A 12950-nucleotide genomic window follows, 5' to 3' on the forward strand; every position below is an offset into this window, starting at 1 on the left:
TATTCAATATATACTTTAGAAATAAGAACATTCAAAATAGTAGAATGTACTAAGATTGAAATTCAGGCAGCACTGGCATTAGTGTAAATGGGAACTTTAAAAAGGCATTTTCCACTGGAATTTTAAATATCTTAGACCAATAACTATAACTTGTATAAATTATCCAGAGTTTAAAAACTAAGCTTTACTCCATCACTTTGCTTCCTGTATCATAAATCTAAATTCATTTTCACCTTGACAAAGCAGATACACAAGAGAAAAACAAAGAACAAACTTTCTCTCTCCTACTTCTCCCCAGTCTGCCCAATGTGCTTTATATAAGTATAAACTATTTTATGAAACATTACTGCAAATTATGGATTGTAAAAACAAGTATATTACAGTAATAAATTAATAAAAAAAAAAAAACAAGAAGAAAGATCCTTACCGAATGAAGGTGACTCCCTTCCATCCTCTAATCCTGAGTCTTTTTCTCTGTCTCTCTTTCTGTGTTTATGACCACGATGCCTGTGACGTCGATGGCTTTTTCTTCCTCCCAGGGGCACATGAACTCCAATAAATAGTGTTCGATGACCTTCATTAGGAAATAAATGCACAAATCAGAGTCTAAACTATTCCAAGGCACAGAGGATGATGATTTGCATGAAAATGGAAACTCAAAGTCAATCCACCAAATCATCTTCAAGTGTTTATGATAGGTAAAGCTTGGAGTGTTGAACTGCACTTTTGGCATACCTAATGAAGACTATCACAATTTGGGTTTATAACACTAAATGCACATGATATTATAAACACTTACAATGCAGTTATTTGGTTATATATTTGGTAATCATTTATTTATTGTCTTAATAATCTTTGTCTATTCCCCATACTTTAATCATATGCTTCTTGTTAAAAAAAAAAAAAAAGTTCTGTCCTCAACTGTGTTACCATACCAGTTCACTTGCCTTCACATTTAGTGTATGTGAAAAACTATTTCTAACAAAAAAGATTTCACCAAGGTCCCTAATAATGCCAAATCCCAGGGAGCTTTTTCAATTGCACTGTTTCTGGCTGTAGACATTGACACCACTTTTATACCACATTATTTTCTCTTGGCCCTCTTCCTCTTTTTTTTTTTTTTTCATATTTTTCCTTTGCCGATTTTTCTTCTGTTTACCCATTCAATGCTGGAGACCCGCAGGGACTCTCTTCTCAGCTTCATGATTTCAACTACCACAGTTGCTGCTGCTGCTATTACTACTACTACTTCCACTACTACTACTACTGCTACTACTACTACTACTTACATATCTTACAGGTTCTGATAGCTATGTTTTGTTGCCAGAAACTATCTTGGACTGCTAATCTACATCTCTGTCCACCTACTAGACATACTCAGCTGGACATCCTTCCCCTCTGGGCATCCCTCTGGGGAAGGCATGTCAAACTCAGTAAGTCCATGAAACTAATCCTTTGCCTCTAAGTATCAGCTATATATCGTCTATGTCAGCAAATGCACCATCTACCCAGTCATCTCAAATTCTATTCAATTTACAATGGCTCCCAACTCCTTAGCATCTCTTAAAACTATTCACTCTTCAATATCACTACTGATATTATAGTTTGGACCTTATTGTCTGCTACCAGACTATGGTAAGTCTCCTTAATGTTTTCATTCCCCTAGTCCCAATCTTACTACATTTGAAACTTATTCTGAATTATGATGTCTTTTTTGAAAAAAAAAAATAAACGAATCTTCCCGTATTATTTCTTTGCTTTGAATTCATTTATTGCTCTCTGTTGTCTACAGGATATAACTTTAATATTCTATTTTAATATACATTTTAAGTAAATTGTCTGAATATTTAAATGCTCCAAACAATATCTGAACTCTGCCTATTTCAATTTTTGTGATAAGGCCTTGTACAACAGGCAGGACAATTTACTCAGGTTCACATGCTAAAAGCCAGTGTATGTTCCCTCACCCCTGAACAGCCAGGTGTTCTCACATCTCTCTACTTTTACTTAATGCTGTCCTCACACAGGGTTTAAGAACAGCAATGACTGACAGTAAAATGGTGTCAAAGGCAAGAGTTGACCTGGAAATGGCTAACCAAAGAATCCAGCATGCAGAGGGAGAAACCTAAAAAAAAAAACAGGTGACAGAAATTATTTTAGGAAATTGAGAGCATCCTGTAGACTACTGTAATGATGGGTACCCGTCTTTATACATTTTCCAAAGCTCATGAAATTACCTCACACAAGGTGAAACAGTGTAAAAAATGGACTTCATATGGAGAATGTGCTCAGGACAAATGTTAATAATAGAGGGAACTGTATAACAGAGGGAAGATTCGGGAACTCTGTACTGTCTGTGTAGTTTCTCTATAAATATAAAACTTTTAAAAACAATTCTAATATTTTTTAAAGATTTTTATGTATTTATTTGACAGGTAGAATTACAGACAATGAGAGAGATAGACAGAGAGAAAGGTCTTCCTTTCCGTTGGCTCACCCCCCAAGTGGCCGCCATGGCCAGTACTACGCCAATCTGAAGCCAGGAGCCAGGTGCTTCTTCCTGGTCTCCCATGCAGGTGCAGGGGCCCAAGCACCTGGGCCATCCTCCACTGCCTTCCCAGGCCACAGCAGAGAGCTTGACTGGAAGAGGAGCAACCGGGAATAGAACCCGGTGCCCATATGGGATGCTGGCGCAACAGGCGGATGATTAACCTAGTGCGCCATCGCTCTGGCCCCATTTCTTTCTTTTTTTTTTTTTTTTTTTTTTTTTTTTTTTGACAGGCAGAGTGGACAGTGAGAGAGAGAGACAGAGAGAAAGGTCTTCCTTTGCCGCTGGTTCACCCTCCAATGGCCGCCGCTGCAGCCGGCGCACCGCGCTGATCCTGGCAGGAGCCAGGAGCCAGGTGCTTTTCCTGGTCTCCCATGGGGTGCAGGGCCCAAGCACCTGGGCCATCCTCCACTGCACTCCCTGGCCATAGCAGAGAGCTGGCCTGGAAGAGGGGCAACCGGGACAGAATCCGGCGCCCCAACCGGGACTAGAACCCGGTGTGCCGGCGCCGCAAGGTGGAGGATTAGCCTATTGAGCCACGGCGCCGGCTCCCATTTCTTTCTAATTTTAAAAAGTCAAGATTCACAGATACTTGTAGCATTGAGTAGCCATACAGGAATGTCATGAGGAAGCAAAAGTATAAACAAATAAAGGATATTTGTGTCAGTAAGTAGATTACATATGAAAGAGTATTGTATTGGTAAAAATAAAAAAAGTCCTAAGAAAATATTAACATCCTAGGTTTTTAAATAGTCTTACTTTCTCAAATGCCAAATACTGCAAACTGTCATAATGGCTTGAATTTGGTCTCCCCGAAATTCATATGTTGAAGACCTGACCCTGAATGTGACTGTAACTTGGAGGCAAAGCTTTCATGGGGGTTATTAAGCTTAAATGAAATCATAAGGGGTGCAGGTCTAATTAGTGTTCTCACAAGAAGAGATGCCAGTTTCCTTGTGTATTCTCTCCCTCTCCCCCCCCCCCCCCGCCTCCTCCCTCTCTCCCTCCCTAGGGCACAGAAAGGTAACACAAGGATGTACTGTAGCCACCACCCATGAACCTTCACAACAGGCCTCAGAATGAAACCTACCTGCCAGCATCTCAGTCTTGGACTTCTCAACCTCCAGAACTGTGAGAAAATAAATTCCTACAGTTCAAATTACCCAGACTGATCATTTTGTTACAGCAGCCCTAGCTGAACAATTCAGCGAGGGAGGCCTAAACCAAACTCCAAATAGTAATGTTAAGTTTCAGAAAATGGGTAAGCGAAATGGTGAGATTTCTAAAATACTAAGTGCATGGCATTTCAGCTGGAAACTACAGAATCAAATCTAATAAAATGTATATTTTAATAAGGGATATTGGTTTATTCTAACCTTAAATATAATTATAGGTTAATCTCCTGGAAACAGCAAGCTAAATGATAAGTTCTATATCCAAGTTTCTGTCCTGTGTGTATCTATTACAGGCAAGTGAACAACATTGATTGATTCAATTAATGGATTATAGATAAATAAAATGCACAAAAAGCCCTTTGGCTCAATTTTGGACACGGGAAACAAATGGAAATGATTTTATATGCTTATGTGTGTGGTCTCATTTATTATTTTATTTATTATAATGTTATGCTGTATGGGAAAGTATAGAGTAATAATTAAAAGCATGCTCTCTGAGATTGATTCAAATATTTAAATATCAAAGCTTGCTACAGCCATTACACAATCTTGGGAAAAATCACTTTCCCTTTCTGAGCAAATTACTTGTGTACAAAAAATAGCACCTATCTCATTCAGAAAGTGCTTTTTCCTAATGTTTGAAACAAAAGGATCAAACAGGTAAGTCATATTTCAAGTCTCACAATTAACAAACAAATCTAGTCAACCCCCTTTAGTGTGTGAGCCAGATCAACAGAGCACAGGGAGTTAGAGGAAGTAACCAGGTGCTGCCTCTCAGCTGTCGCGGAAGGAAGTGCTGAAAGTGTAGGTCGCACTTGGAGCGAATGCTGTCTTCTTGAACCTGGGAGATTGCCTTGCCTCCTATAATTCCTCTCTGTTGAAGCTTTCATATCCCAGGTGGGGATGCTACCTGTCAAAACGAGCACTGCCTCTATGACGGCAAACTGCTTTTTCCCAACTGTTGCTAAAGTAAGGAATGCAGTGAGGAAAACAGTAGCCAGGTGATTTTAAAACAGTAAAAGACAGAAAATAGCAAGAAAGATGATGTCCAAGAAAAGATTGAGAGGTAATGAAGATATGGGAGCACAAAACATGACTTAAAAAGAATAGTGAACTTCTAAACAGGAAAAATGTGAATGAGAAAGAAACAAGCATAGAAGTTTTATGGGAATAATAAAATGACCACAGGAAATATAACAATGATTACAAGTGGCACCCTTGTCTGTTTCATTGCATAGAGGAAAAGTTTCATAACTTTTACAACACTGAATAAAAGTATATGTGAAATTACAAGCTGGTAAGAATTATCTTTATTCTCCCATTTCTCTTCAATGACTGAAACCCTTTCCATGAACTAAAATTCAGTTTTCCAAGTGTTCCATTTACTTTTTTTGTTCAGAGGAAATGTGTCTTTCTCTGGAGGACACTGTGTCCATTTACTTCTCAGAGATGGATGCTTCTCTGCCGCAGTTCTCATGTGGGCTGCCCCTGGCCAGGCAGAGAATCGGAAGGCAGTGTTTGCTGGCTTCACATGGCACTTTCAGATCCTATCTCTACTTTTCCTGAAATCCCTCAGATTTTATTAGCCACTAGATATTTTGCTTCATGGTTGCTGATATCTGCTAAGGTTCAAGTAGTTCTCATTCACTTTCAAACATTTGATCTCTGATCATATTTTTTACAACACTAATTTTGCCTTAATTTGTGAAATTTCAAAATAGATATACATGATTCTTGCAACAATCTTTCCTTTCAGTTTCTTAAACTCCTGTCTTGCAATGATTCTGTCATTAAAGGTTTTTCTTTGAAAAATAACTGCAATTTTTCCATCATCTCAATGGAATGCATTCCACATGGCTCCTGCCTTGCGATATCCTAACCTCTAGTATCTTTAGTTTCATTAAAACCTCAAAGGAAGATCCAGAAACTTAATAGTGGAGACCCAGCTTAAGAAAAATAATACAAAATTATGAACATAAAATTAAATATTTATTTAGACTGAAAAAATAAATTATAACAAACTACATTATTTATTTGAAAATATATAATTAATTTTTAGGTTTTTGTTTTTTTTAGGATTTATTTAGTTAATTGAAAGGCAAGCCCCAGTGGGTTAAGCTACTGTCTGGAGTGCTGGCATCTTATATGGGTGCTGTTATCTCATATGGGTGCCATTTCAAGTCTTGGCTGTTCTACTTCCAATCCAGCTCCCCGCTAATGTACCTGGGAAAGCAGTGTAAGAAGATCCAAGTGCGTGGGCCCCTGAACCCACATGGGAGACCTGGAAGAAGCTCTTGGCTTCTACCTGGACCAGCCCTGGTTGTTGTAGCCATTTGGGGAGTGAGCCAGTCGATGGAAGATTCTCTGTCTCACTCCCTCTCTCCCTTCTTCCTTCTCTCTCTCTCTCTCTCTCTCTCTACCTTTCATATAAATAAAAATCTTAAAAGGCTACAAGAGCCAGAACCCTATTCAGGTTTTCCATGTGTGTGGCATGAACCCAAGCACTTGGGCCATCTTCTGCTGCTTTCCAAGGAATATTAGCAGGGAGCTGAATTGAAAATAGAGCAACTGGAACTTGAACCACCACTCATATGTGATATCAGCATTGCAGGTGGCAGCTTAACCCACTGGGCCACAAAGCCAGTCTCCAAACTATGTATTTTAGAAAACTGACAAAACACCATAAGACCCAAGAAAAAATAATATTTTCATAAGATAGTTAAACTACTCTATAATAAATTTTGAAGCTTAAGTTTTAGGTACCCTCACTTGGATGAGCCTTTTTCTTTTATTTATTTATTTATTTTTTTATTTTTTTGACAGGCAGAGTGGACAGTGAGAGAGAGAGACAGAGAGAAAGGTCTTCCTTTGCCGTTGGTTCACCCTCCAATGGCCGCCATGGCTGGCGCGCTGCGGCTGGCGCACCATGCTGATCCAATGGCAGGAGCCAGGTACTTCTCCTGGTCTCCCATGGGGTGCAGGGCCCAAGCACTTGGGCCATCCTCCACTGCACTCCCTGGCCACAGCAGAGAGCTGGCCTGGAAGAGGGGCAACCAGGACAGAAGCCGCGCCCCGACCAGGACTAGAACCCTGTGTGCCGGCACCGCAAGGCAGAGGATTAGCCTAGTGAGCTGCGGCGCCGGCCCAGGATGAGCCTTTTTCTAAGGCCCTGTAGAGGTTTGCACTGTATTCTCATCATCATGCTTTATAGGAAAATTTGTAAATGGAAGTTACATTAAACATAACTGCATAAAACCATTGTCTCTTTCCATTTTTTCCCTGTCTCAATTCCCCTTATGACAGGAACACGCAAGTGTCTGTGAACCATATGGGGAACTAAGAGGGAAAAAGAGTTAAAGATACATTCAGGTTAGGTTTAGGAAATCATATTTATCTGATTTTCAGTCACTCCTAAATGTGAAAAAATGCCTATTATTTATCTTGAAGTAGAAATGGTTTCCAAACCCTTGCATCCACTGTGTGAAACTCATGACAAAAGTACAGGACAGGAAATATCACAAAATAAAGACTCATCACAATCTGCCTAGCATTGGAAATACATAGGTAGTAGAGAAGCAGCAGGGTTTGAATTTTACAGAAATAAAAGTTAGTTTCTAGAAAATTATTCTAAATCTTGCAGATAATATATGCAATATTTATAGCAATTATCTTAAATTTGAATACAACCCTGAAAATTTTTTTACGAATTTTTACTAAGTTTTAAAGATGAAATAAACATTTATGGACTTTCATCAACAGAAATACATTTTAAAGGTGGATGTTTGACTTAGCAGTTAAGATGCTGGTTGGGATACCCACATCTCATATATATCAGAACGCCTGGGTTTGAGTCCCAGCTCCACCCTTGAGTCCAGCTTCTTGCTAATGCCTAGGGAAGGAGCAGGTGATGGCTGAAGTAGGGGTCCCTACCACCTATGTGGGAGACCTGGATTAAGTTCCAGCTCCCAGCTGTGGCCTGGCACAATGTTGTCCACTGTGGGCATTTGGGGAATGAACTAGCAGGAACTATAGAGAAAATAGCTTCAAGTCATTGCATGATTCTGAAGTTCTAAGGCAAGAAAACTGGAATATGGGTTAAAGGTTGACTGAAAAGAAAGAGACCTTCAGAGGGAGACATTTATTTCCTGGAGCCATGTGTTTACATTTAAAAGGAGAAAGAAATCCCAGAGCTACTGGTTTACAATTCAAAGCATTTAACCTGGAGAACTTTCCTTTCTCTTCTCTAAGGTTTGTTTTTGTAAGGGAGATAAAGTTTGTTTTCACCACCACCACCACCACAACCCAGGACCTGCTCCTTCTCCTCTTGCCTCCCTCACCTCCCACACTTGCCAGGAGATGGTAAGATAGCTATAGAAACTCTCAGATTCATAATTTTAAGAATTCCCTCCTATACACAAAGGTGTATGCATTATTTCCTGAAGGAAAAGCAATGTGGTTTTGAGCAGTTTCAGAATTATATTAAGCATTTTAGTGATATAACAAGTACCAGTACTGAAACCAATTTTTGATGCAACTGAGGTCATAGTAGACAGAATGTTTACAAAGTGCAATTCAAGAGATGCAGTTAGGCATGGGAAGCGAGATACTCAGCAGACCCATAGAATGGCAGATGTCCTAAACAGCACTCTGGCCTCAGAATCAGCCCTAAAGGCATTCGGATCAGGCTGAAAAGCCCATGAGAGTATTTCAGGCATGGAAAGCCAAGACACTCTGGCAAAAAAAAAAAAAAACCACCTAAATGAAAGATCTCTGTGAGTGAGATCCCAGTGGTCTGAAGGGAGGAGAGAACCTCCACTTTGACTATGACCTTGTCTAAACAAGATAAGAGTCTGTGAACTCAAAAGGCTTCCATAGCCTTGGAAACTCATGACTGGAGCATAGGGAGATTACTGATGCCATAAACAGGAGTGTCAATTTGTAAAGCCAACAACAGGAGTTACTGTGCACTTACTCCTCATGTAGGATCTCTGTCCTTAATGTGCTGTACATTGAGATTTAATGCTATAACGAGTACTCAAACAGTATATTTCACTTTGTGTTTCTATGGGGGTACAAACTGTTGAAATCTTTACTTAATGTATACTAAACTGATCTTCTGTGAAAAAAAAAAAAAGAAAGTATCAATTCCCAACTTGACTCTCACTGGGATTAAACATGACAATAGGTCTGATCTGATTTCATCATCATTTAAAAAATCATCTATTATTTTTCACTTTATGTTTCTGTGTGGGTGCAAACTGTTGAAATCTTTACTTTATGTATGCTAAACTGATCTTCTGTATATAAAGAGAATCGAAAATGAATCTTGATGTGAATGGAAGGGGAGAGGGAGTGGGAAAGGGGAGTGTTGCGGGTTGGAGGGACATTATGGGGGGGAAGCCATTGTAATCCATAAGCAGTACTTTGGAAATTTATATTCATTAAATAAAAGTTAAAAAAAAAAGAGATGCAGTTGGGGACCATGGTTAATAATAATGCTTATGTATTACTCTCCTTTATTTAGCTGGCAGGAAGGGGGTAAAGCATCTAATGTTAAAGAGAACTGTGTGGGTTTTTTTCCCATGAACTGAATGTAACACAACTGGTGCATAATTATGGAGCTGCAACAGCCATTTAGACATGTCAATCATGGGAAAAGGTCAAGTACATCAAGCTGAATAAGCATGTGATCTTTAATTCCATGGAGACTCTAACAGAGTCAGAAAAAAAAAAAAGCCATCAGTTATCACAATTATATCAAAGAATCCTTAAGACCAAAAGAAATTCCAAGAGAAAGCAAGAGGTAGAAAGAAAAAAAGAGATTAAAAGGGTGTGTCTGTATAGCATTGAGGTATTATTAGGACAAACTGCATTTGTTCCTTGTGTTGTTTTGTGAAAATAAAAAGTGTTAAACCAGTGCTGGTCACAATTACCTCACCCTGGGGTTTATAATAGCTACAAACCTAAAGGTCTCATGACTGTGACTATCTTAGAAAGTAGAAATTTCAGATGTCCTACAGCTGATCAAAGGTGCTGTAGTCTGGGAATTACTATTTTAGAAGGTACTGTGGCATATTCTCAAATACAAAATTTCTTGGGGTCAGCGCAGTGGCTCAGCAGGTTAAAGCCCTGGCCTGAAGCACCAGCATTACATTATTGGTGCCAGTCTGAGTCCCGGCTGCTCCACTTCCTATCCAACTCCTTGCTAATGCACCTGAGAAAACAGCAGAGGATGGCCAAAGTCCTTGGGCCCCTGCACCCTTATGTGAGACCTGGAAGAAGCTCTTGGCTTCTGGTTTGGGTCTGGACAAGCCCTGGTTGTTGCAGCCATTTGGGGAGTGAACCAGTGGGGGGAAGACCTCTCTCTCTCTCTCTCTCTCTCTCTGTGTCTCTGTCTCTCCCCCACCCCCAGCATGTCTCCATTCTCTCTGTAACTCTGCCTTTCAAATAAATAAAATAATTTTTTTTAAATAAAATTTCTTGCAAGTTTACAACATTGTCTTGGGCAAAATATAGCAATAAAATTAGCTTTGTATTTCAGGATAACAATATTATTTTTAATTTTGGAACAGAGTAAGTACTCAACATTTCTTGAATAAGTGAAAAAATTCTAATAATATGTATTTTCTAAGAAAAATAGACATGAAATTTTACAGTTTTAGTAGCTTGTAAAACAGTTTAACACTGGATGTGTACAGTGCTCAGAGACCTTGGAGTTCGAGTCAGCCAACTGGATAATAAAAGGACACAATCTCTGCACCTAAAAAAAGAGAACCACCCAGGTGTTGTAGAATAAAATTCAGCTACATAAAACAGCAGCAAATAACACAAGTAAGTAGACAAGTAAAAAGCATCAAACAATACCAATCTGTAATAAAGCAAATATTCTTGTGTGGTATTTGCCATTAAATGATGTAGGAATTCATAACAAAGTAAACTCAAAGATAACCTGGACAATTTGGGAAAATGTCATGGAGAAGGTGAGACTTGAGTTGGCCTTAAATAAATGGGTTTGGGTCAGAAAGGAATTTACGTAAGTGAAACCAAAAGAGCATTTTGGGGGATATATTGGTCTATTTTCTAATTCTATAACAAAATGCTTGAGGTTGGGTAATGTATAATATAAGAGGCTTATTTAGCCCAGTTTTAGAGGCTAAAGTGAATGGAGAGAGCATTGGCCTGGCTCTGGTGAGGATCTTATGGTGGATGGCATCACATGGCAGAAGCATGTGCAAGCAGAAGAGATCACTTGAGACAGCAAGTCAGAAAGGGATGAGGGGACCACCCTTCTCTTAGAACAACCCACCCTCACCTACAAGACCAGCAATAAATCCTGCTGAAGACAGAGCCTTCAACGAAGTAACTGCCTTTTGCTGAGTCCACATTTTAAGAGTTCCACAACCACACTGGGGACCATGTTTCCAGCACATGAATCCTTTGGGGAAAACTCACATTCAAACCATACCAGGGGGATAATATGCAGCTCATGTTAGAGTGGAGGACCAAAGCAAAAGGAGGTAGGTCATATATTTTACAATCACAAAACTTGCAAGTTTATTATTACTTTAAAACATCTTTGTTTTATTGTTCCATTTTGCAAGGAAGAGGGTTAAAATGGACCAACATATGTTCTGGCATACTTTTAAAAATGAAGGCAAAAGGGGTCAGCATTGTGGGGCAATAGGTTATTCCTTTGCCTGTGGTGCTGGCATCCATGTAGGCGCTGGTTCAAGTCCCAGCTGCCCCTCTTCTAATCCAGCGCTCTGCTATGGCCTGGGAAAGCAGTAGAAGATGGCCCAAGTGCTTGGGCCCCTGCACCTGCATGGGAGACCCAGAAGAAGCTCCTGGCTCCTGGCTTCAGATCAGCACAGCTTTGGCCATTGCAGTCATCTGCAGAGTGAACCAACAAAAGGAAGACCTTTCTCTCTGCCTCTCCCTCTCACTGTCTGTAACTCTACCTCTCAACAAAAGTAAATAAAAAATCTTTGAAAAAAAAATGGAGGCAAAAGAGAAGGAAGGGTGTGAGAGTTTGGCAGAGTGAATAGGATGCTACTTGGAACAACACATCCTATATCAGAGTGTCTGAGTTCAAGCCTGGCTCCACATCAAATTTTAACTCCCTGCTATTGTACAATCTGGGTGACAGTAATGACAGCTTGAGTATTTGGGTCTCTGCCACCATTTGAGACACCTGGGTTTAGTTCCCAGCTCCCAGCTTTGGCATGGCCAAGAGCTGGCTGTTGAGGACATTTGGAGAGTGAACCAACTGATGGAAGACCTCTCTGTGTCTCAGCCTCTTTGTCTACCTTTCAAATAAACAAAGATAATTTTAAAGATAAGAGACAAAAGATAGTACCCCACTCCCTGCTCAATCACATCATAATTACATTATGATTTCTGAACAGGTGTAACCTTTTACTTCATGGAAATACCTTAGAAAATGTAAAAAACAAAGTTGTCCAAATTTATTCTTGTTTGTATAAATCCAAAAGATCTGTGTACATGCAGAAAATCACCCATTCTGGGAATTACAGTAAGGACAGAACCCTTTGCTTGGAAAAATTGAGGAGTTATTGAGAAGAAAAATAGAAGATTCCAATGAGAAAATCTGATAGAATTTACCTGTGAAACCAAAAGGATCAAAGGATTAAAACATCTGAAAGCAAAAATAAAAAATAATTTGCATTTCTATACATTAGCAAATAAGAAATAAGCATGGTAGGTATTTCATAAATGACCACATTTTAGTAGGTTTTATGTGGCATTGTGGGGCTGGTACTCTGGCACACAGGGCTAATCCACTACCTACTTTGCCAGCATCCAATATAGCTGCCAGTTCAAATCCCAACTGCTTCACTTCTGACCCAGCTCCCTGAAAAGCAGCAGAAGGTGATCCAACTGCTTGGGCCCCTACCACTCACATGGGAGACCTGAATGAAACTCCTGGTTCCTGGCTTCAGCTTGGCCCAGCTTTCATGGTAGTGATAATTTCACAGGTGTATATTTATCCCAAACTCATTGAGTTGTGTTCATTAAATATATAAAGCTTTTTATGTGCCAATTATAACTCAATAAACTTTTTAAAAATGGACTTGCTCAAAATCAGATGGAGACTGAACCACAATTCAAAATCATATCCATCAAATTTGTCTAATTTTATTATGTCTAACTTTCAGTATATATTCTCTTTTTTAAAAGATTTATTTCAAATGCAGCATTCATAGAGA

At 39.4% G+C, this 12950-nt stretch overlaps 1 protein-coding gene across 13 annotated transcripts in view; it reads right to left on the minus strand.

Moving 5' to 3' along the window:
• SLC4A10 (solute carrier family 4 member 10) overlaps positions 1-12950 on the minus strand; it is a 329775-nt gene that overhangs the window by 167278 nt on the left and 149547 nt on the right. For all 13 annotated transcript variants that reach the window (XM_017342639.4, XM_070069865.2, XM_051848038.3 and 10 more), the window contains 1 exon segment: positions 428-574. In XM_017342639.4, coding sequence (XP_017198128.1) covers positions 428-574 — 147 coding nt within the window.

The sequence above is a fragment of the Oryctolagus cuniculus genome, chromosome 3 (assembly GCF_051225735.1).
Source record: "Oryctolagus cuniculus isolate XC-2025 breed Fujian yellow rabbit chromosome 3, ASM5122573v1, whole genome shotgun sequence".
Classification (NCBI taxonomy): Eukaryota; Metazoa; Chordata; class Mammalia; order Lagomorpha; family Leporidae; genus Oryctolagus; species Oryctolagus cuniculus.